We start from the raw sequence: 26,182 nt of genomic DNA, 5'->3' as shown, positions 1-26,182 counted from the left end.
GCACCCTCTTCACCCAACTTTTCTCTGAACGAAGTAGAAACATCTTGGCGGTCTTAGGACACATTTACACCAGTAAGCCATCCCGATTGCAAAGTTGTTGTTTCTTTGTTAGAACTTTATTGAAACATCACATGACATTTTATTGCGTTCTATTGCATGGTGCAAGCAGCACGCAAGCTGTTAGTACAGAGTGAGCGGGGGCACTTGGAACAGCGGGACTTGTCCCTGTGTCTAGAGTCAGACTTGTTGCAACATTATGGCAGTAAGGCAGCCTTAGGCCAAAGGTTTGAGGCCAAGCCTCAGGTACTCACAAACCCAACCATTATAGCTGGTGAGGGATGAAGGCCGGAGGTGACAGCAGTAGAAAAAGGACCACTCATCCGAGTTCCATGTAGCTCTTTGCAATGCAGGAGCATCAGCGGGGAGATGCTTCTCCTATGCCATGTTAAAAGGCAGAAAAGAGACCCTGGAGCACAAGATTGATTGGTTTGCACAAAAGTTATAGCGCCTACAAAATAGGGGATAGATTTATGGCATTTTTATTATTTTTTTTTACTAGTAATGGCGTAGATCTGTGATTATTATCGGGACTGCGACATTATGGAGGACAGATTGGACACGTTTGACGCTATTTTGGGACCATTGACAATTATACAGCGATCAGAGCTACAAATGGCCACCGATTGCTGTATAAATGACACTGGCAGGGAGAGGGTTAAACACTAGGGGGCAATTAAGGGGTTAAGTTTGTTCTCTGGATGTGTTCTAACTGTAGGGGGGGGGGATGGGCTCACTACAACATGACAAATCACTTCTCCCGATGGCAGGGAGCAGTAGATCCCTGTCATGGTGCTAGGCAGAACAGGGAAATGCCTTGTTTACATAGGCATCTCCCTGTTCTGCCTCTCCTCGCCGCAATCGTGGGCCGCCGGCGAACATCGAGCTTGTGGGGCGCGCACCCACTAGGTGGCAAGTTCAAAGGGACATTCGGGTATGCCGTTTTGCCTGCCCATGCCATTCTGCCAAAGTAAATGGGCGTGCGGCCATCAGCAAGTGGTTAAAGTGCCTAGCAAGCTGAATAATTGTCATCAGAGACAGGGCAAGCTTTGAGGCAGTGCCAATGGTCCTGGACTTGGAAAATGCTCTACTGTTAACTTGTTACAAGAACAGGGTCTGGAAAGCACCTTACATGGAAAACTGTGCCTGAAGGTCACCTTCAGGCTCCCGTCAGCATCCAGTTCAGAGGGGTTAGGTCTCAACACCCCAAAATCCAGGCTGAGAATAAGTCGCACTGTAACTCACAGGCCAGCTTCAGCAGCGATGTCAAGTATATTGCTAGCAATAAATAGGTTTGTTATCTCATAGCACAGCTGAAGAAAAGAGGTTCATCCTCTTCTGACACAAGCATGCTGCTAGCAAGAGGGGTTATCTTGGGGCGGTCTACAATTTATTTTTGCTTGCCAGTGTCCAGTCCTCCAGTAGGCAGCGGTATAACCCAAAGGTTTAATACCTCCTGTGTCCTCCAATGTACCAAAAGAATAGTCACTTTTCTGAAAATGATGCCTTAGCTTTTTGTACTGTACATTATGTGCACAATTTTTATACTTACATGGTTTTCTGTGATTTATAAATGTATTTAGTTTAGAGACAGCCACCTAACCTAAAGAAGTATGTGACCCACTTGTGTTAGCATTTTTTTCTTTTCTGAAAGGCGATACCCATGTTTTTACAATTTGGTACGCAATTTATTTCTGCATGCCCGAGTTGAAAACAACCTAAATGTGAACCTTGGCAATTCAAACTCGGCACATGCTGCGTTAAAGTGGTTGAAAACGCTCACATACACCCAGTGAAGTGACTGGCTTTAGACAATACAGAGATGAAACAAATTCTCCTACATAGGTTGTACCTGTTTATCTGCGGCATTTCTTCTGTAGATCGTTCTAAAAACACTTAGATCAAAGGATTTTTTTCTCAGCCCTAGCAGCAGGTGCGGAGATCTGAAGTCACACGATCGGAATTTCCAATGGACTTTTTCCATCGGATTTTTCTATCGTGTGTAGCCCTATCTGAGATTTTTCATTGGAAATTTCAAAGAAATTCCATCAGAGTTTGGATATAGAACATGTTCTATTTTTTTTTTCAGATGGAATTCCGATATGATTTGGCCGGGCAAAAGCCAGATCGTGTGTACGCGGCATTACAGCACAAATTTAAGTGAATACAGCTCTGATTGGAGGGAAGTGACACTACACCCCTCACACAGTATAGGACAGGGATATGCAATTAGCGGACCTCCAGCTGTTGCAAAACTACAAGTCCCATCATGCCTCTGCCTCTAGGTCTCATGCTTTTGGCTGTCAGAGTCTTGCTATGCCTCATGGGACTTGTAGTTCTGCAACAGCTGGAGGTCCGCTAATTGCATATCCCTGGTATAGAAGAACATGAAGAGCTATGGATACGAATCACAGGCAGTGTACTGGAGCTCTCCCCAGTTACCTTTTATCTCTTGCCGTTGGGAAAACCAGAAGTGACTCATGCCAATAACAGAGGATCGAGGAAATCATTCAGTGCTTTGGATAGAGGCAAAGTACACAGTATAGAAGGATGTTTTGTTCATATTTCCCACCTAATCCCACCCACCTAAAAACAAGAAAAATAAAAAAAAAAAAAAACACGCCAAAACACACATGTAAAAATTAAGTACAAACCGTTTAATAGTTTAGCAATGATTTAAAATAGATTATATACAGAATATACATCCAGAATACAAAATGTTCATTTATACCGACTGATGGCAGCTAAAGTGTCCGGGTCTGATTTACAATGAAGGGTTGTCATTTTCCATAGTAATACTATTTCTATCACTGAGAGTTTGGGTCACAGTACTAGCTGGAGACTGAAGAACTTTTCTAGACAACCTCATTCTCCCATCAGTTGGATCTCGACCAAAATATTTCACCTGTTCAAGAAAAAAGGAATGGTAAACCGAATAGATCACAAATAATGAACAAAGAAACACAGCACACAAATATATACAAAGCCACCAAGTGCTCAACACCACCACAATGTATTTGCATTTTTATGGGCCACCAACACACAAAAACAAAAGCACACCTCAATGCAGAGTATTTGTTAGAATGCACTGTATATGTGTATTGGGAATCAATTCTGAATGGACGGAAGTCCTCTAATGCACATACAGTCCAGTCCATAAATATTGGGACATCGACACAATTCTAGTCTTTTTGCTCTATACATCACCACAATGGATTTGAAATGAAACAAACAAGATGTGCTTTAACTGCAGACTTTTAGCTTCAATTTGAGGGTATTTACATCCAAATCAGGTGAACGGTGTAGGAATTACAAGTTTGTATATGTGCCTCCCACTTTTTAAGGGACCAAAAGTAATGGGACAATTGGCTGCTTAGCTGTTCTATGACCACGTGTGTGTTATTCCCTCATTATCCCATTTACAAGGAGCAGATAAAAAGGTCCAAAGTTAATTTCAAGTGTGCCATTTGCATTTGGAATCTGTTGCCGTCAACTCTCAATATGAGATCCAAAGAGCTGTCACTATCAGTGAAGCAAGCAATCATTAGGCTGAAAAAAAAAAAAAAAAACCACCAGAGAAATAGGTAAAACATTAGGTGTGGCCAAATCAACTGTTTGGAACATCCTTAAAATCAAAGAACGCACCGGTGAGCTCAGCAATACCAAAAGACCCGGAAGACCACGGAAAACAACTGTGGTGGATGACTGAAGAATTATTTCCCTGGTAAAGAAAACACCCTTCACAACAGTTGGCCGGATCAAGAGCACTCTCCAAGAGGTAGGAGTATGTGTGTCAAAGTCAACAATCAAGCAAAGACTTCACCAGAGTGAATACAGAGGGTTCACCACAAGATGTAAACCATTGGTGAGCCTCAAAAACAGGAAGGCCAGATTAGAGTTTGCCAAACATCTAAAAAAAAGCCTTCACAGTTCTGGAACAACTTCCTATGGACAGATGAGACCAAGATCAACTTGTACCAGAGTGATGGGAAAAGAAGAGTATGGAGAAGGAAAGGAACTGCTCATGATCCAAAGCATACCACCTCATCAGTGAAGCATGGTGGTGGTAGTGTCATGGCGTGGACATGTATGGCTGCCAATGGAATTGGTTCTCTTGTATTTATTGATGATGTGACAAAAGCAACAGGATGAATTCTGAAGCGTTTTGAGCAATATTATTATCTGCTCATATTCAGCCAAATGCTTCAGAACTCATTGGACGGCGCTTCATAGTGCAGATAGACAATGACCTGAAGCATAATGCGAAAGCAACCAAAGAGTTTAAGAGAAAGAAGTGGAATGTTATGCAACTGCCAAGTCAATCACCTGACCTGAATCCGATTGAGCATGCATTTCACTTGCTGAAGACAAAACTGAAGGGAAAATGCCCCAAGAACAAGCAGGAACTGAATACAGTTGCAGTAAAGGCCTGGCAGAGCATCACCAGGGATGAAACCCAGCGTCTGGTGATGTCTATGCGTTCCAGACTTCAGGCTGTTATTGACTGCAAAGGATTTGCAACCAAGTATTAAAAAGTGAAAGTTTGATTTATGATTGTTAATCTGTCCCATTACTTTTGGTCCCTTAATAATTGGGAGGAACATTTAGTAATTCCTACACCGTTCACCTGATTTGGATGTAAATACCCTCAAATTAAAGCTGAACGTCTGCAGTTAAAGCACATCTTGTTCGTTTCATTTCAAATCCATTGTGGTGGTGTATAGAGCCAAAAAGAATAGAATTGTGCAGATGTCCCAATATTTATGGACCAGAGTGTATATAGTGTGGTACTGGTGTGGTAACTCCCATTACCTGTATTGTGGTTTGAACAAGTTCTAGGGGGTGATATGTACAGATGAACATAATCCAAGTAGTGCCATCTAAATAAAGCAGTTGTAAACATATTATACTTATCTGGTCTGTGCAATGATATTTCACAGAGCAACTCCTTACTTTAACCCCCCCCTTCCCACCCATGCCAATTTTCACCTTTCAGCCATGTCTCACTTTAAAGTGGAGTTCCACCCATAAATATAACATTACATCAGTAGTTTTAAAAAAAATTCATTAGTCCTTTACAAATTTTTTTTTTTTTTTTAGATGCCTTCAAAGTGTTGTTGCTAGGCAGAATAGTTAATCTTCCCACTTCCTGCACCTAGGTGCTTAATGCTTCCTAACCTACACTGCACAGACTCCTGGGAATGTAGTGGGTGTAACTTTCCAGGAGTCTGTGCACTCCCCAGTTTCAAAGAATCATGTGACTTGGACAGCACAGGTGCTGAAACCTGATCTGACACTGCTTGTGCAGCACTGAGCATGTGTGAGATTTGTAAAGCTGAAATCCAGGAAGTCATACAGTCTGGCTTCATGATGCCCACACTTAAGATGGCCCCAGTCAAGGGGCCCGGGCCCCCTACAGGAGGCCCGGGGGTCTCCCTTATCTGAGGCCCTGCACACACACACACACACACACACACACACACAAATGTTTTGCCATTCATTTCTCTGAATTGATAGTTTTACAAGCTGAGGTTCGCCTATACTTTAAAGCTTGATTGTTGAAATTGTAGTCTTGGGTACAGACATTGTAGTCTTGGGTACAGACATTGTAGTCTTGGGTACAGACATTGTAGTCTTGGGTACAGACATTGTAGTCTTGGGTACAGACATTGTAGTCTTGGGTACAGACATTGTAGTCTTGGGTACAGACATTGTAGTCTTGGGTACAGAAAAACAGAGTTAGTCTTACCGGAAACTCTGTTTCCAGGAGTCTTCCAGGACAGCCCTTGAGAGATGGAGCTCCTCCCTGGACAGGAAACACATCACCCCCAGCTCTTTTAAAAGGCGGTCCCTCAGGCATCTGTTCAGTTTTAATCCAAGAACCGAAGGACGGAGCTGAAATACAGTTAATAACATATATACCATTTACATTATTCATGCATATATATATATATATATATATATATATATATATATATATATATATATATATATATATATATATATATATATATATATATATATATATATATATATATATATATATATATATATACCTACCTCAAAGCATAGGGTGGGAACGTGCTGTCCTGGAAGACTCCTGGAAACAGAGTTTCCGGTAAGACTAACTCTGTTTTTCCCAAGGCGTCTTCCAGGACAGCCCTTGAGAGGATGAGCAAGCACTCACCAGTTTAGGGAGGGACTACTGCTTGGAGGACTTTTCTCCCAAAGGCCTGATCTTGATTACTCAAGACATCCAAACGATAGTGTCGAATGAATGTTGACATGCTTGACCACGTGGCGGCCTTACATATCTGCTCAGGGGTAGCGCCGGCTTTTTCTGCTAACGCCCTTGTAGAATGTGCCTTCAAGCCTTGCGGAGGGTCCAGGTGCAGAGTTTTGTACCCTTCCAAGATGGCCATTTTGATCCACCTGGATATTGTCCCTTTTGAAGCTTGTTTTCCTTTTCGATTTCCGGAAAAAAGAACAAACAGGGCCTCTGATGTTCTAAACTCCTTAGTTGCATCTAGATAGGCAAGAAGGCATCTTCGGACGTCCAGCCGATGCAGCTGTTCTTCTTTGCAGGTTTATTGCAAAAAGAGGGTAAAATAATGTCCTGACTCTTGTGAAAAGAAGAAGCGACCTTTGGAACAAAAGATTGGTCCGTTCTCAGAATGACCCGATCCTCCAATACCTGCATGTAAGGTTCTCTGATTGATAGAGCCTGGAGTTCGCTGACTCTGCGAGCTGTAGTCATTGCAATTAAGAAGACTGTCTTTAAAGTAATTAACCTTAGAGAAGCCTCTGATATCGGCTCAAAAGGCTCTCTAATAACTGCTTTCAACATAATGGAAAGATCCCATGTCGGTACTTTTCGGCATGGGGCCGGTCGTTGTTTAGCAACCGCCTTACAAAATCTGTTAATAAGTGGATCTTGCTGCAGTGAGCGTTGAACGTAAACTGATAAGGCCGCAATTTGAACTTTAATAGTACTTAAAGCCATTTTCTTGTCGATGCCTTCTTGTAAGAATTCTAAAATTGTTGGAGAATCGTATTCTCTCTTCCTATTCTCTTTCAGCCAGAGATTAAATTTTTTCCAGAGTTTCTGATAAATTGCTCTGGTATTTGGCTTGCGACTCTGTAACAGAGTTTTGATCACCCTGTCTGATAGACCCTTAGACTTCAGGATGTCTATTTCAGATACCAAGCCGCCAGATTCAAAAAGGTTGGGTTGGGGTGCTGGACCGGACCTTGAGACAGCAGATCCGGACTGCACGGCAACATCCAGGGTGGCCGATCTACTAAGGATAGTAGAAGTGAAAACCAGGCCCTTTTCGGCCAAAAGGGGGCTATTAAAATGAGGGAAGTCTTCTCCATCTTGAATTTGGAGAGGACTCTCGGCAAAAGATGAAGTGGAGGGAAAGCATAGGTCAGGTTGAATGTCCAACTGTTCTGTAAGGCATCGACTGCTAGTGGCTGATCTCTTGGATTCAGAGAGAAGAAATTTGGTAGTTTGGCATTTTTCCTGTTTGCGAAAAGGTCGATTTCCGGAAGACCCCACTTGGTAACTATGTCTGCAAACACTGTCGGATCTAGAGACCACTCCTCTTGAGAGATCGACTGTCTGCTCAAAAAATCTGCTAGACCGTTCTGCGTACCTTTGAGATGGACGGCCGATAGGGACTCCAGATTCCCTTCTGCCCAAACAAACATTTCCTTGGCTATATTCATCAGGCTGGGGTTCCTGGTTCCCCCCTGTTTGTTGAGATACGCCACAGACGTGACGTTGTCCGACCTGATCTGCACATGCTGATGTTTTAGTTGGTCTTGAAATGCTGCCATGCCTTTTGCTACAGCTTTTAACTCTCTGTAATTTGATGAGCGCTTCTTTTCTAGGTGACTCCAAAGGCCTTGTGCCCATTGATCCCCTAGATGGGCTCCCCAGCCTTGGTTGCTGGCGTCCGTCGTCAGTATGAGCGCAACCGAGGGGTTCCACAACAGACCTCCTTTCAGGTTGTTTTGGTTTCTCCACCACCAAAGTGCTTGTTTTGTTTTTTCTGCAAGAAACACTTTGTCCTCCAAGTCCTTTCCTAAAAGATTCTGTAAAAGGAATGACTGGAGCGGTCTTTGGTGAAACCTGGCCCATTTCACTGCTGGTATGGAGGGAGATTTGTCTGTATTTGCGCTACTCGTTGAGTTATGTGATCGATTTTTTCTTGAGGAAGAAAGGTCTTCTGTTCTGTTGAATTTATTATATAGCCCAAAAACAGGATCTCCTGAGAGGGAATGAGGTTTGATTTCTCCTGGTTGATGATCCAACCTAACTGAGTCAACCACTGCTGGGCGACCACTAGGTCTGCCAGCAGTTTTTGCCTCGTCGGTGCTAAGAACAGTAAGTCGTCTAAATATGGGACGACTGTTATGCCCTGGAGTCTTAGGGGGGCCAGTGTCTCCGCAAGAATCTTTGTAAAAATCCTCGGGGACGAGGAGAGGCCAAAGGGAAGAGCTTGACTCTGAAAATGATAAATTTTTTCTCTCACTTGAATGGCTATGCGGAGGAACTTTTGGGAGCTTTTCCTGATAGGAATATGAAGGTAGGCATCCTTCAAATCTATTTTTGCCATGAAACAATCTTTTTGAAGCAGATTTTTCACAGAATAGATCGATTCCATCCGGAACTTTTTGTATCGAATGGCCGTGTTCAAAGGTTTCAGGTTGAAGATCAGGCGGTACTTGCCTGACGGCTTCCGCACTAAAAAGACGTGCGAGTAAAAACCCTGACCCTCCTCTTGTTTGGGAACTGGTATTATGACCTTCTGATCTACAAGCTCTCCTATGAGATGTTGTAATGCCTGGGCTTTTGTCTGATTTTTTTGCCAGTTGTGTAATCAAGAACCTTTTTGGGGGTGTTTGATCGAATTCCAGAGCATAACCCCTTTCTATGACTCCTCTGACAAAATTGATGGAGGTCAGTTTTTTCCATTGTGGAAGGAAGTCCCCCAATCTTCCTCCCACTTGGATCCTGATATCACTGGGTTTTGGGATTTTTGTCAGGAGGGTTAAAGAGCACATTGGCTTTCTTTTTCCCCCCTTGCGTCGCCCAGGGTCTATTTGAATTCCCTTTTTCCTGATTTTTCTTTTGCCCTTTAAAGGGACGAAAAAACTTCTTGAAACCTGACTTTTTCTTGTCAGGAAAAGTCTTCTTTTTATCCGCAGTGCGTTCTAACGCTTCATCTAGCGGAGTGCCAAACAAAAAATTTCCTGAAAAAGGAACGCTGCAAAGGCGTAACTTAGAGGCAGTGTCTCCCGGCCAGGTTTTGAGCCAAAGAGTTCTCCTCGCAGCCACTGATAGAGAAGCTGCCCTGGCTGAAAGCTTTACTGATTCTGCCGAGGCATCGGCAATAAAGCCCACAGCTTTAAACAGCATGGGAAAGGATTTTAACAGCTCTTCTCTAGACGTACCTGCTGTCAGGTGTTCCTGCAATTGTTTGAGCCAAAACTCCAAATTACGTGCTACACACGTGGTTGCTAATGCTGGCTTAAGGTTAGCCATGGCCGTGTCCCAGGATCTCTTGAGGATAACATCCCCTCTTTTATCCATGGGATCCGCTAAATGTCCCATGTCCTCGAACACGAGATCTGAGTGTTTAGAAACCTTTGCTAGTGGGGCATCAAGTTTTGGAGATTGATTCCAGACCGCAGCAGGGTCCTCATCAAAAGGGAATCTCCTTTTTAAACCACCTGAAAAGAAGGGCCTTTTGTCAGGTTCCTCCCATTCTTTCAGGACCAAGTCTGAAACTATTTTGTGCACTGGAAAAACCTTCTGTTTTTTCCTGCTTAACCCCTGATACATTTTATCATGACGTGAAAGCGAAGCTTTTTCCTCCTTCAACTCCAATGTCTCATGAATAGCCCCAATTAGTTCATCTACCTCCTCCTGGGAGAGTTTGAATCTAGTAGGGGTGTGGGAGTCATCCTGAACATTTTCTTGCCCAGAATCTCCCTGGGAAGAATCTGCATCAGAATTATCAAGGGAAATCTCCTCATTCTCTACAGGATCACCTGTTCCTGATGCTACCAGAACTGGAGAGGTGGGCACCTCCTGCTGTTTAGCAGCTGAACCTGCAATCTGTGTGTCAGCAATTAATTTTCTAAAAGACTGAAAAGTTGCTTGCATTTCATCTTTAAAAGAACCCAGAAATTTGTTGAGCGGGGAATCCTCTTCGCTATTCACAACAGTAGTAATACAGGGACCACATAAGCTTTTGGTATAGCCAGAAGCAAGCCTTGCATTACATGTGGCACATTTCTTTTTGTCTCTAGAAGGGGTTTTAGTATCCTTTGATTCTTTCTGACAGGAAAAGAGAGAGAGAGAGAGAGAGAGAGAGAGGGACTCTTAGTAAATACATAACACGTGCCCCCTCCTCCCCTGTTCTAAGGTGCCCACTGAGCTATACATAGGAATACAACCTATCTAGCTCCCCTATACAGGTGAAAAACACAGGCATAAGGTTCTGGCACAGCCAGCCTACCTGTGAAGAGCCGGCGCCAGACTCCCCTGGAGCGTGTGCAGCGTCCATGCTGCTCGGTGAATAGGCAGAGTACAGCCCACGCTTGCTGCCTTTTGAAAGCGCCGACTCGGCCTTCTTCAAACCCCGCGCCAGAAACCGGAACCTGAGCTTCCGGCGCACAGTGATGACGCGCATTCCGGCCTGGAGGTTACGCCCAGCGACTTCCAGGTCACGGCGTCCACCGTAAGGAAGATTCTCCCGCCGCCAGACGCCGCCGCCCATGCACGCCATCACTGCCCACTCCCTCGCCGGGCACCGGAGGGAAGGAAGAACGGGGAACTCCAAACACATGCGGAGGGAACCCGTGGCCCAAAAAACGGAGAGGATTACCAGGTGAGGGAACAACCAGCCCAGCTGTCTTCCCCCGCCCTTTAGAGATGGACACTCTCCCGGATCCATCCCTCTCTGAAAAAGACGGTTCCTCAGTGACATGTCTCCTCCGTTCTGAGGAAACACATAAAACTGAACAGATGCCTGAGGGACCGCCTTTTAAAAGAGCTGGGGGTGATGTGTTTCCTGTCCAGGGAGGAGCTCCATCTCTCAAGGGCTGTCCTGGAAGACGCCTTGGGAAATTGTAGTCTTGGCTATAATCACCTACCAATCTGTCTTTGTACACAGTGGGCCAAGTCTGTACATGTAAACTCTAAGCCCTACCTCAATACAAAAGCCATTATCAGTGGGGCCGGCTCTCATCACTGGATTTCCCATCTTACACTACAGTCAATGCGGCAGGAAGAGTGCAAACCACAAGTCAGACTGTGTAATGGTGTGAAAAGTTAGTGGCATCCACCCACAACTGAAGAGCACATATTAGCTCTTCTAATCACCAAGCAGTAAAGGTTGTTTATCTCTAACATTTTGCAAATTTGACAGCCAACGCATTTATGGACAGCACAAAATTGCAAGTGGTTCCAGGCGGTCATACGGCATGTGTGGATAAAGTACCTGAATTTGTTGACCGACTTCAAAACCTAGTGCACTCGAGTGTCTTATCTGAAAAAAAAGACAAAATATTAAAAAGTAGTCCGTTACATTAACAACGATCGGTGCTGCAGCAAAAAGTACTTTGATTTGGGAATTATACAGGAGAGAAGATGGGAGAGAGAGAGGGAAGGAAGAGACACAGAGAAACATTTGCAGCTTCATGTTCAGTTATGACATTTTCCTGATTTATAATGATGAATGCTTTTCTTGTTTCTTGCTCAGTCACCTGATAGGCAAAACGCTCTACAGGCTTCAGCTGGCAAAACACTGTGCGATTTCAGATGGTTTCTCAGGAACTAGTAAAAACACACTCAGTGGTTGGCCCCATCGGCCACCTTCCGCCTGACATCCCTCGATTTAAAGGGGCTGTAAAAAGGTACAATTTGTTTTCCTAAATAGCTTCCTTTAACCTTAGTTCACTTACCTCGTCCTTAGATTTTGCTTTTAAATGTCCTCATTTCTTCTGAGTAATCCTCACTTCCTGTTCGTCTAACTCCACACAGTAATGCAAGGCCTTCTCCCTGGTGTGGAGTGCCGTGCTCGCCCCCTCCCTTGGACTACGGGTGAGTCAGGACGCTCTCTACGTTGCAGATAAAGGAGCTGTGTGTTAGTGGGCATCCTGACTCTCCTGTAGTCCAAGGGAGGAGGCGAGCACGACACTCCACACCAGGGAGAAAGCCTTGCATTACTGTGTGGAGTTACAGACAGAAGAACAGGAAGTGAGCATTTCTCAGAAGAAATAAGGACATTTAAAAGCAAAATGGAAGGATGAGGTAAGTGAAGGAGGACTGCACTGAGGTAAAGGAAGCTATTTAGGGGAAAAAAAAAAAACTGTACCTTTACAACCCCTTTAAATATTAAAAAGGCGCTCGGCAGATAAGTGTAAGTCAAACAGCGGTTGCTTCCAATCAGATGTAGCTACTGCTCTGGTATTTTGACAGCCGGTGGGGCCCGAGTGTCACAATACAGCCACAGTAGTAGATTTGTCCATCCGCGCTGTACAGCCTAAATGAAAAAAATAAAAAAACACTTCCAGTGTATGGGCAGCTTTAATTGAACAAAGGCATACAAAATATTCAAGGAAAAGCAAGGCGTATTAAGTTAAATATTGCAATTGCAAGAACCATGGCTGCGCTTTTTACAAGCTTGCTTATCCAGGATTTTATTGCCTTAATAAAATGCAGAGATTTGTAGATTGGCTACAAGACGGAGATTACAGTGGGTCATTTCAATTACTTTACCTCCCTATCTCTCATTGAAGCTTTGTATCCATTCATTTATTTTCTTTTTTTTTTTCACTCGCTTTTAAAGCAATCAGTGTAAGTACCTGAATTTGACCTAGAATGAGTCTCTTGCAGTCTGCCTGTACAGCAGAGCTCATATTGGGGAGGGGAGGAGAGGGAGAGATCTCCATTATCACCTAGCTGTATGCTCACAATGTTTCTGTAATAAAGATTGTACTGAGGGTTATTAAAGGCTGGCTTCACCTTTTGCACCAGTGGCTGCATGCAAGTGAAACGGCTGGTGTGAAGTGAACAGGCCTCAAGTGTACTTATCCCTTCCAAGTAAAGCAAAAATGTATTTAACTAAATATGTAACTTTCAAAAAAAAAAAAAAAAAAAAAAAAAAAAAACCAAACGCATTTATATATATATATATATATATATATATATATATATATATATATATATATATATATATATCGAAGGATAGCGGGACTTTAAATGAAGTGTGTGCGGGAAAAGCTCTCCTTCGCTTTTCCTTTATACAACAGGGATGGAGGTAATTGACTGTCATTTACTCATATAAAGTCCCACTAAACTCTCCCCTTTTAAAATGTATATATATATATATATATATATATATATATATCAGGAAGTTAGGTAAATCTGTGGGTGTTGTCACAGACGGGAGATACATTTCTGCCCTGTTTAGACAATACACCAATTATTATCAGGTGTCGGGTGCAGAAGTAGCCAGAAAGATTTAAGGGCGTTGGAAAACTTCAGCTGCTCAGAATGAGGCAATTAAGGCCTCTATAAATAATCCAGAGGATTACTACTGATTGCTGCATCCTGAGGCTTTTTGAGTGAAGGAGAGCAGTGGGCAGAAATACTTCTGAAGAGGTGAGGCGCTATTGATTTTTCTGTGTGATATAAATCAAAGACTTTTGTTTTTCTGCGGTATGATCACTGCAGTAGGCTGTGCTAGACTCCATAGGTAGGTTCCTGTGTGGTGAAGGTAGACGCTCCAAGTGGCCAGGGTTTATTTTATGTTTGATTTTGTTTATACCGTTTGAATGCTTGCACTTGTTTCCAGCAAGATGGAAGAATAAACCAAAATCTTTGTTTTCAACCGTCTTCGACTGCCTTTCTGTATAGTTCCGTGTGTAGTGAACCCATCCAGAGGGTCACACACCCCCGCTACCGAGCTAACCCCCTTACACTATATATATATATATATATATATATATATATATATATATATATATATATATATATATATATATATATATATATATTCTCTCCCTCTGTGCATATCAATAGATCATGTTTGACCTAAATTAAAGGGCAAGTTCACCTGTAGGGATAAAAAAATAACAAATAAATGCTCCCCCAGCAGCCTGCAAAACATTGCAGCCAGGATCATTGGAGAGTGGGTGCAATGTCAGGCTCCTGCAGACACATCCTCCAGCTTTCAGCCTTTAACTCTGTTTGGGCTTTCTGTTCTCCACTACAAGCCGTGTGCTGCATTGGCAGACAAGACTTGAATTAGATCGGTGTGAATGAATGATGTGGCTGGGCGGGCAGAGCCCAGAACAGCCACGCCAATTTTTTTGTGACCGCAGCTGGAGGGCAGAAGGGGCTCAGAGAACGTGCTGGAACTAAATAAGCGTGTAACATGTAACATGTTCCAAAAGGTGAAACCCTTTAAACCAAGGATCTTCAAAATTATGGCCCTCCAGCTGTTGTGGAACTACATGTCCCATGATGCCTTGTAAAACTGACATTCACAGACATGACTAGGCGTGATGGGAGTTGTAGTTCCCGAACAACTGGAGGGCCGTAGTTTGAAGACCCTTGCTTTAAACACAAGAGAGACATTTTAATAAGACTAACTGAGCTCAGGTCAGCATTCATTCCACAGAAACGCGATCCACATTTCCTTATACATGTTTAGTACATACATTTAGCTAGATTCAGAAAGACTTAAGCTGGCGTATTAGTAGATACGCCAGCCTAAGTCTGAATTTGCGCGGGCACTAATTTAAGCGTATTCTGGTAACCAGATACGCTTAAATTAGGCTCAGATACGAGCGGCGCAAGTGTCCTAAAGTGTAATTTTTAGGCTGACCGCTAGGTGGCGCTTCCATTGCGGCCAACGTAGAATATGTAAATCACTAGATACGCCTATTCACGAACGTACGCCCGGCCGACGCAGTACAGATACGCCGTTTACGTAACGCATTATCAGGCCTAAAGTTATTCCATCAAATAGCTGGAATAGTAATGTTAAGTATGGCCGCCGTTCCCGCGTCGAAATTTGAAAATTTTACGTCGTTTGCGTAAGTCGTCCGTGAATAGGGATTTACGTCATTTACGTCCACGTCTAAACCAATAGGACCGTGCGGCGTACTTTGCCGCAATGCACACTTGGATATGTACACGGACGGCGCATGCGCCGTTCGTAAATTACGTCAATCACGTAAGGTCACCCCCTATTGCCATAAAACACGCCCCCTCAGCTAAATTTGAATTATGTGCGCTTACGCCCGCCCGATTTACGCTACGCCGCCGTAACTTAGCAGGCAAGTACTTTGTGAATCATGTCGCTAACTTACGGCGGCGTAGTGTAAATGCCATACGCTACGCCGCCGCAACTATGCACTCGCCATCCTGAATCTAGCTAATTGTATAATAGCCACTAGAGAGAAAATTTTAAAATCTGTGTTTGAAACCTGTAACAGCAAGCACAATAAAATATAGAAGTCGCATTACAAAAGAATTTTCTTCTCTGAATGTGTGTCTGCTGAAAATACACAATATTACTTTAGGTAAACAACACTTTTGGACAGTAGAATCAAACTCATGCAACTTTAACCAATAAGAATTCTTAAAATATAGATTATACATCTACCTTTCGATGGTCGAGCTGTGAATTGTGAAGCAAAACAGGCGTCATATTTGGGTACAATTTCACCATTACACCAATGTCCCTGCAATGCATAAAGAAAAAATTCAATAAATTTCACATGGATATAGTATAGGTCCCAAAGGTATGGCAGAAAAGAACCATCAGCAGTATTCAGTGTTCATTGATTTATTTTTTTGTTCACTACCAGTTCACTACCAGTGAGAAAATCCAATGCATCATCCAAAAGCTTTTCTTAAAGTGGTGGTAAGGATAGCAAGTCTTTAACCTTTCTGCATTAGGGTAAAACACCTTTTAGGGCCCCCCTCCCCCAGAAATACTTACCCGTGTCTAATCTCAATCCAAAGCTCAATTGGCTCCTGCTGCTGTCAAAATCCAGTGATGAGGAAGCAGGTGGGGCTGCTCAGGATTGAGCCTGCACAGTGCATGCCTAGAAAGTGGATTGCTGGGGTTTACTTAGCAGGGGGGGGGGGGGAGGAGCCAGGAGTGGCAGCGGGGGACCCAAGAAGAGGTGGATTGGGTCTGCTCTGTGCAAAACCATTGCGCAGAACAGGCAAGTATAAAATGCATGTTATTTAACCACTTAGCGACCGCCCCACGCATATCTATTGTGACAGGACGTCTGCTTGGTCCCAGAGCACGTACCTAGTACATGATCCCACACTTCTGGGTCTGAAACGCAGACGGCGACCCGGTCCAGCTGCGATTGGACACAGCGGGAGCCAATCAGCGCGTCTGGCGGACTCGATTGTTCTGGAGATCAGGAGGACGGCCGTCTGCTTGTTTAAACAACGCAGATCACCATTCTTTAAAAAGGGAAGACAGAGATCCTGCCTTTCTGTTATGCAGGAACACGGATCCTTGTCTTCCCACAGTAAATGCACCCCCCCCCCACAACAGTTAGAAAACACTCCCAGGCAAGACAATTAACCCTTTGATCGCCCTTGACGTTAACCCCTTCCCTGCCAGTGCCATTAGTTCAGTGATGGTGCATTTAGTTAAAATTGATAACTGTATTGGTGTCACTGGTCCCTAAAGAGTGTCACTTAGTGTCAAATTTGTCCGCCGTAATCCCGAAAAAAAAATAGAATATATATATATATATATATATATATATATATATATATATATATATATATATATATATATACACACATATATATATATATATATATACACACATACACACATACACACACATATACACACACACACAATCACATACAAAATGTATATATAGTGTGTGTAATATATATATTACACACACACACGTGCATATAATATATATATTACACATACACACACACACACACACACACGTGTATATAATATATATATTACACATACACACACACACACACACACACATATATATATATATATACACATACATACACACACACACATTATATATATATATATATATATATATATATATATATATATATATATATATACACACATACATACACATTATATATATGTGTGTGTGTGTGTGTGTGTGTATGTGTATGTGTATGTGTATGTGTATGTGTATATATATATATATATATATATATATATATATATATATATATATATATATATATATATATATATATATATATATATATATATATATATATATATATATATATATATATATATATGTGTATATAATATATATATTACACACACACACATATATACACACACACACAGATATAGATACATACACACCACACTGATCGCCACCACTACTAGTAAAAAGAAAAAAAATCCATAAATCTATCCCATAGTTTGTAGACGCTACAATTATTTTTGAGAAAACTAATCAATATACGCTTATTGGGATTTTTTTTTTTTTTAACCAAAAATATGTAGCAGAATACATATTGACCTAAATTGATGAAGAAATTTGTCTTTTATTGGATGTTTAATAGCATACATGTTAAAAAATAAATAAAAAATGTTGGTCTTTTGTTTATAGCGCAAAAATTAAAAACTGCAGAGGTGATCAAATACCACCAAAAGAAGGCTCCATTTGGGAAAAAACAAAACACATTATATTTGGGTACAGCGCCGCACGACCGCGCAATTGTGAATTAAAGTAACATTGTGCCGTTCCCGCCAGAAATGGCCTGGTCAGGGGGGGGGGGGGTGTGGGGGGGTGAGCTGAAGTGGTTAAAGTGGTTGTATAGTCTTTTTTTTTTACCTTTACCTACAGGTAAGTCTATACTAAGGCTTACTTGTAGGTAAAAAAAAAAAAAAAATCTCCTAAACCTTTCCGATTTAGGAGATATTCTCCTCGCAATGCGCCGCTGACTGCAGCAGCGCATGCGCACAGGGGATTCTCGGCTGAAGGCCCAGCAGACGGCAGACGTGCGCGGGAGTGACGACATCGTGGCTCCAGCCACTCACAGTGCTGGAGCCTCGTTCTAAGGTAAGTATTTTATAATGAGCCAATATGTGGTGCATACTAGCTCATTATGCCTTTTCCCTTACAGGTGTAAAAAAAAAAAATGAACATTATATTCTTAGTGGCTAACAGTGTTGCGCTTTCAAAATGCTCTCCTCCTTTCCTCAGGAAAATAATCAGCGCTGCACATTTATACTTTGGTCAAAGGTCAGCATTTTCTCTATCTCTGCAGAAGGCTGTTGTAGTCACTTGTAAGAGGAATGACAGAGGCGTCTTATCTGAATAGCCGATATCTGGCAGCCATTTCTGCAAACATTGGGAAGGGAAAGGGATTGCTTTACAGCTAAACTCCAGTAAGATTTAATCCATGCAAAGACCCGGTAAAAAAAAAAAAAATACCCGAAGTCCGTCAGGACTGCAATGTTTTAGAACTCCCTACATAACAGTACTGCATAATCTGCAAGATCTATGAGCAACAAATAGAGATGAGAAAATATATAAAATGAAAGACCAGCAAATACAACACTGCATAAGTGAATGAGGGCTCTCTGAATATAAATATGATCATTTGTGGCAGACTGCACATAATTATCAATGTTACATTGGTTCAGAAATGGACTCGCTCATCACTCTGATGGGTAATGGAAAAAAAAGATCTCTGTGTTCGATTTTAAATAAATGCTGCAGAATCAAACATGCCTTAAAGTAGAAAAACATATTCTTTATTTTGGATAGAGCAATGGAGGGTTATAACCCCTGTCAATTTTTTTTTCCTTTTCACCATCTGTGTCCCATTTCGGAGACTTTCCTTCACTTCCTGTCCCATAGACAACACAGGAAGTGAGGGGGAAATCCCTAAAAATTAAAAGAAATCTCTTGGGGACCCCAAGCTCACCAGAACTAGTGTCCTCATTGGAAGATTTCCCTCCATTACTTTTCTGGGGACATCCCAAAATTTTGGAGTGTCTTTACTTTCACTCTCAATGATAATGGTAAACAGGACAAATTAAAGAGAGGGGGAATCTCCCTAACAGGGGCACAGACAGCTATAAAAAGCCGACAGGTGTTCCAATCCTTCACTCCAAAAAAAAAGTATTGCCTTTAAGTATAACCTAAACTCTTGTCGCTCATGTAACGCATGCGTCCATGGGTGCCAAAGTATCTTTGCTGACCACATAGAAATAGACAGTACCCAGTTTCTAGTAACGACTGGGAGCGGACAGGACAAGCTCCCAATTATGCCACCACAGTGACAACCAATCACAGTGGCAGTGTTGTAAGTAACGGCGTTTAAATAAACGCTGTTACCAAACGCAGCCCCTTTTGAGGGGAACAAGTAATCTACCTGATTACTCTTCCCCTTTTGGCAACGCCGTTCCCATTACTTGGGCGGCGTTACCGTAATTACATTTATAGCGTGCTGGGGGGCAGAGGGGGTGATGTCATGTGGCCACTGGCCTGAGCTGGCCTGTGATTGGGTCACAGCGTCAGGCGGCCGGGTCATGTGGCCACAGAGCTGGCCTGTCTCTGATTGCTGGTGGGCGGACCTCCCAATCACGGCTTCAGAGAACACGGACAGAGATGCTCATGGGTTCCCTCGCCAGAAATCGAATGGGAATCCTGAGCAGCGCCCGCGACATCCACAACACATAGATGCCTTCCCTCTAACAGCAGCGTTGCTGGTTTGGGCCGCACCGGGTGACACCCGCCAGAGGGGTGATTGACACCAGGGGCCGGGACTAGGCGGGGGCAAGAGCGGAGCTCCAGTCTGGGGCGCAGAATGATAACGAGGGGAGCGACAGTGTGTGTCCCCGGGTCTCCAGCGCAGTGATGGCTGACACTTTAGCAGCTCCTATCTGTTACAGCCGGCTGCATGTTAGCAGTGTCAGAGCGCTGGGAGATCTCCTTCCCAGGATCCTCCCCTGATCTGGCGTGTCTTCTGATGGGACAGGTGGAGGAACGGCGTTTACATATGTGGGCGGGACTTGCGGGTGTGTTCGCTTCTGAGCGCGAGCTACCGGGGACATGGGTGTTATAAATTTACATTTTTTTTTATCACTTTTATTCCTATTACAAGGAATATAAACATCCCTTGTAATAGAAATCTATTGTGACAGGTCCTCTTTATGGAGAGATGCGGGGTCAATAAGATCCCACATCTCTCCTCCAGGCTGGAAAGCATGAGATCGATAAAAAAAAAATCACTGATCACATGTTGACAGCCGTGATCACGGCTTTGTTTACATCCGAGGCCCGGCCGTGACGTCATATCTTCGCGCCTGGGCCTCCGACGGTCATAGCGATGTCGTCCCCTCCTGTCGCCTGTAAGAACGGTCAAGCAGCGGAACTGCCGCTATGATCGTTCTTGCTGTGCACAGAATCGCCAGCAGAAAATAATGATATCTGAATGATGCCTGTAGCAGGTGATTGGCTGATATATCTGCATCATCACGCATGTTGTTTATATAGGCCGGCAGGGCCATATTGAGTATGGGCAAACGCGGAGCAAGGTGATAGAAAGTATGGGTGTCTCCATTTAAGCCAGAACAGGAGATAAATATAATAATTAGGGTTGTGCCGATACCAGGTTAAGACCGAGTACAAGTACCGATACATTTTATTTTCTTTACAATGCTTTCTGGGGGGGGGGGCAGTGGATGGTCTCAAGTGTGTTTTTTCGTTCAATTTTTTTAGCGCGGGGGGGGGGGGGGGGGGGGGGGGGGGGAACATGGAGCGATGGGGGGGGGGGGACGCGGAGCACAGGGGGGGGGGGGGACACACGAAGCGCAGAGGGGGGGGGGGAGACACGGAGCGCAGAGGGGGGGGGAACACACGGAGCGCAGAGGGGGGGGGGGAACACACGGAGCGCAGAGGGGGGGGGGGAACACACGGAGCGCAGAGGGGGGGGGGGGGAACACACGGAGCGCAGAGGGGGGGGGGGGGAAACACACGGAGCGCAGAGGGGGGGGGGGGAACACACGGAGCGCAGAGGGGGGGGGGGGGGAAACACACGGAGCGCAGAGGGGGGGGGGGGGAACACACGGAGCGCAGGTGGGGGGGGGGGGAACACACGGAGCGCAGAGGGGGGGGGGGAACACACGGAGCGCAGAGGGGGGGGGAGGAACACACGGAGCGCAGAGGGGGGGGGGGGGGAACACACGGAGCGCAGAGGGGGGGGGGGGAATGCTTGCTATCGGTACCGATACTAGTATCGGTATCGGGACAACCTTAATAATAATCATTCAGATATCCGCACTGAAACTCAAGGACGTCATAAAAAAGAAGGGTTCCTCTTTACCTGATCTCGGTTATGGTGGCGGTGTATATTGCTCCAAACTCCAGGACAAAGTCTTGCTGCAATGAAGAATAGAATTTAGAATGAAAATAGCAGAAAAAGCGGATAATAAAGTGCAGCACAAACATGGATTGACTTACATCATCTTTACAAATGTCACTGATGAACTCTCTGGCTTCATGCATGGCGCTGGGCGTCGGCGCAAACACTGAAAACACTTCTTCATCCAATTGGCTCACTGTTACACCTTTAAATAAAAAAAGAGGACATCAAATACATACATAGAATGTACAATACATAAAAGGACATAAGATATCGGCTAAAGGTCACAATGTTTTAGGCTTTATGGGCTTCCTGGAAATCTCCGGCGTGTTTAGGGCCCTTCCTGCAGCTCTCATTACACAGGTATGTCAGGTGTCACGGAAAGTTTTCAGCCTCATACAAATACTGCAAACATTCCTATTAAAATAGAAAACTTGTGTATTTTAGTACTTGCCTGTTTGAGCTTGAAGTTTCTTTAAATTATATCCACCAGGACCAATAAATCTCGCCCTCTTGGACATGGGCACATTGACATTTTCTAGAATCAAAATAAAATGAAGCATCTGGTTTAGACCATTTTCTTAGAGGCTCTGGATTGATCACATTTCGTGTATAAAACCCAACAATTGACACAAGTGTAAAATTATTACAAATTTAATAAGACAATTAAAAACTACATTAAAGTGGATGTAAACCTGACATTTTTATTTATTTTTTGCTGTCACAATGTAGAGTATACCATTTCCTATCATCTGTGCCCAGTCTTGCCACAAAGAGTTAATCCAGCTCTGAGCAATCCTCTTTTCTTTTTTCAGCAAGATAAACAGACAAACAGGAGAAAACTTTTGTCCGTTCTTCCCCCTTGCTGTGAATGACAGGTTATTTACATATCTCATGCACTAGCCTGAGACAGGCATTATTTTTTAATTCCTACCCCCACTCCTTTTCTGAAGTCATGTGGTTACTTTTCTGGATTTTGACTGGATGTTCGTGATCATAGCAGAAATTAGTGTAAGAAATGCACAAAAGAAAATGCATGTTGACAAGGGGAGTCTACCGACATCACGACTCCACCCACCGATCTCCAGACAACAGATCCACCCACAGAATCTGCAGTTTTTCAGTTCTTATAACAGACAGAGGGGAGACATTTGACAGGTAAGGATACATGCAGGAACCATCTATATCCTTATAGATCAGCACTATGGCAGTAGTTTAGGATGAGAGTGGCTTTACATCCACTTTAAATTTCCCTTAGCCCTGGGTCACACTGATGCGATGTGGAAAATGCACAGGATTAGCTGCATTTCCCAGCATCGCACTGCATAGCAATCGCATGGCATCCATGGCAACGTTAGATTAACGACACCCTGAAACAGATTGAAAAAATGCAGCGAGATTACCAGAATCGCAATGCGTGGATGTGTCCACAGACAATTTGAAAGCATGCTATGCCACATTTGTCCGCGGAAAATCCGACAATTGTCCGATGGAGCATACAAACCGTCAGATTTTCCGACAACAGCCTGTCATCACACAATTCCCGACGGATAATACGATCGTGTGTAGGAGGCTTTAGTCTTGTGCGAACCACATGCAATGTTCCGCACGCACGGTGTGAACCCAGGCTTAGTCTTGGTGCGATGCGGGAACCTGTGCGATTCCTGTGCAGGTTCCAGCATAGCATCTGACACACAGGCAGTTTACACCGATGTCTGCAAACCGCTGCGGGTGTCAATAGAAAGTTAATGACACCCCCAAATTGGAATCAGATTGCATGGGTCTGAACACCCATGTGATCAGATTCCAGTGAATGCGATTTCAGCCATACAAACTGTACAAAAAAAAACAGCCAAAAAAATAAATAAAAATCATCGCCCATTGCTGTGGCCCACTAATGGTGCGAAATTTGAACGAAAAATTCATAAATTACACTTTAGGAAAGACAATTTGTTCAGAATTCGACCCGGCTTAAAGCAGAGTTCCCCCCAAAAATGGAACTTCCGCTTTTCGGAATCCTCCCCCACCCCGGTGTCACATTTGGCACCTTTCAGGGGGGAGGGGAAAGCAGTAGGGCCGAAACAACTAATCGATTAATCGACAACTAATCGATTATGAAATTAATCGATTACAATTTTCATAATCGATTAATCGGCCAGTAACATAATGGGGTTAAAAAAACTAAAATTAGCCCTTTATAGTACAAAAAAGCAAATCGCTACTGTAAATATTACTTTCACTGTCCCACAGTAAAAAAAATAACCCCTTACAGTAGCGATTATTTGCTCTTTTTGCACTTATTTTTGTTTTTTAACCCCCATTATGTTACTAAACATCTCAGGCTTGGGTCATGCCTCTGTTTTTTGCAGAAACACACTACAGTTCAGTTACATGGTTTCCTATGGGACACGTTCACATCCATGATTCTTTTCCGGCTGCTGTGTATTTGGGAAGGGCAAGGAGTTTTTAACGCAAAACGGTGCTATTTTTTTTTTTTTTTGGTTCAATATACTTCAATGTGAGAAGCTGCAGAAAAGCATGTAATGTGTTTTTGCGGTAATTTGTGTTTTGTAATCTGCCCAACAACAAATTGGCCCAAAAAAATGTAAAAATGCATTTTTTTTTTTTAAGGCTATTATCCGATTAATCGAAACAATAATCGGCCAACTAATCGATTATGAAAATAATCGTTAGTTGCAGCCCTAGAAAGCAGATACCTGTCTAATACAAATATTTTGCTCCCACGTCCGGCGCCTCCTCCGCCACCCTTGCCGTCTTCTGGGAAACACACAAGTCCCAGAAGACAGCAGGGACCATTCAGATTGCGTAGTGCAACTTGCGCATTCGCAGTAGGGAACCAGGAAGTAAAGCCGCAAGTCTTCACTTCCTGATTCCCTTACCGAAGATGGCGGCGGCAGCACCTGAGAGCCGGGGGACAGATCGGCTTCGGGTGCTGACATTGCGGGCGATCAGAACAGGTAAGTGTCCATATTTTAAAAGTCAGCAGCTACAGTATTTGTACCTGCTGACTAAAAAAAGAAAAGTAAATATTCGGCAAAACTCCACTTTAAATGGAGAAGGGTTTATAAATGCAACCTTCAAGAAGTTTCTAGAACGTAGATGGTCTACAATTGATTAATATTGTTCCTGGCTAGGTTGTCTGTCACATGCAGGGCTCTTTTCTTAATCTCCAAGCACCTTGTGAGGAGCAATCAAGCCGACGGCACAAGTTTCTTAGCTACTCCGAGATCCACTACAAAACCTGGTGCATAGACTTACCGGATTCTAATTACTTTCAACTATTCATTTTATACAGGAATCATTTTCCACAAAGACATTTGTATAATAAACTCATCTGCTACTTTTCTATGTATGGCTGCACCGGACAGGATATTAGTTTTAATTTATATATTACCTACGACAGGGCTGTTTTCTTTGTTCTGTGCTTTGGGCTTTGCAATCGTTTTATTCATTATTTGCAGAATGTCTTTTTTGGCCACTAGAAAAAATAAAAAAATAAAAATGAAAAAATAAAAAAAATGTAACAAAAATTTATAAATATGTATATAAATCTATACAGTTTTCCCATTTAAAAGTAAGAATACAAATAAGCTTTTAATGGTAAGTTTGAAACTAAAGTGGTTGTATAGGCTAAAGAGTTTTTTTTTTTTTTATCTTAATGAATTAAAAAGCCTTATAGGTGCAGGTCCCCCCCCCCCCCTCCCTAAATAGTTACATTAGCCCGATCTCAGTCCAGTACTGCTCTCTCTGCCAATAGCTTCTGCTGCTGTCATATAAATCCAGTGATGAGAGAACCGGGGGGGGGGGGGGGGGGCCAAGCCACACTGTGTGTGTCAATCAGTGGCGGCTGGTGCTCAAAATTTTTGAGGGGGCGCAAACAAATGAAAAAAACAAAAACAAAAAAAACATCAATTGCAGCCTCACTGTACCCATCAATTGCCCCCACTGGGCCCATAAAACGTGGCCACTGTGCCATGCCATTGTCGCCACTGTGCCATGCCATTGTCGCCACTGTGCCATGCCAAACGCAGCCACTGTGCCATGACATTGTGCCCCCTCAAAAACCGCCAGATTTCTCTCCCCCCCCCCCCGTCTCCTGGCACTTACCTTTCTCAGGTCAGCCATCCTCTCTCCACGCTCCCTCGATGTCTTCTTCCTAGTCCCGCCCTCGATGTCGCTTCAGCCAATCAGGTTACCGGTAACCAGAACCGGTGAACCCGATTGGCAGAGACGCCTGTCAGTCTTATCCAAGGAGCGCATCCCTAGTGCGTTCCTTGTATAAGCTTCCGGGACCCGAGGGCTGAACAGCGGCGATAACATAGATTCGTGCAATGCATGAATCTATTTTAGACTCGGTGGCGGTGAGAGCCAGAAGGGGCGGCGCTCCAGCGCCCTCTATGGACGAACCGCCACTGGTGTCAATAGATGCACACAGTACAGCTCGGGATCGAGCCTTTACGAGTAAGGTGTCGCCCCCCTCAACAAGGAAGGCAGGAGGAGCCGGCAGGTGTGAGCGTCCCCATCAGAACACAATAGTTCAGCAGGGGAGATCGCTTTTTTCATTCAACCCAGTGCTAGTAGTGTGTACAGGGCAAAATGCATCCTGATCATTTATTCACCTGGGCAAGTCAGGAGTAGCAGCAAATCTTTCCTCTTTACAGG

The 26,182-nt window shown here is 43.6% G+C and overlaps 1 protein-coding gene across 1 annotated transcript in view; it reads right to left on the bottom strand.

Moving 5' to 3' along the window:
* Nucleotides 1–2,693: 2,693 nt before the first annotated feature.
* Nucleotides 2,694–26,182, bottom strand: part of PNPT1 (polyribonucleotide nucleotidyltransferase 1) — a 94,287-nt gene continuing 70,798 nt past the window's right edge. The window contains exons 22-28 of the mRNA XM_040351158.1: nt 24,915–24,998; nt 21,954–22,037; nt 21,598–21,704; nt 21,461–21,516; nt 15,750–15,828; nt 11,574–11,621; nt 2,694–2,962 (exon numbers count right to left, since the gene is read on the bottom strand). Coding sequence (XP_040207092.1) covers nt 2,822–2,962; nt 11,574–11,621; nt 15,750–15,828; nt 21,461–21,516; nt 21,598–21,704; nt 21,954–22,037; nt 24,915–24,998 — 599 coding nt within the window. The 3' untranslated portion in view covers nt 2,694–2,821. The remainder of the gene's footprint in view (nt 2,963–11,573; nt 11,622–15,749; nt 15,829–21,460; nt 21,517–21,597; nt 21,705–21,953; nt 22,038–24,914; nt 24,999–26,182) is intronic.

The sequence above is a fragment of the Rana temporaria genome, chromosome 4 (genome assembly GCF_905171775.1).
Source record: "Rana temporaria chromosome 4, aRanTem1.1, whole genome shotgun sequence".
Taxonomy (NCBI): domain Eukaryota; kingdom Metazoa; phylum Chordata; class Amphibia; order Anura; family Ranidae; genus Rana; species Rana temporaria.
This window is presented reverse-complemented; position numbering and strand designations above follow the sequence as displayed.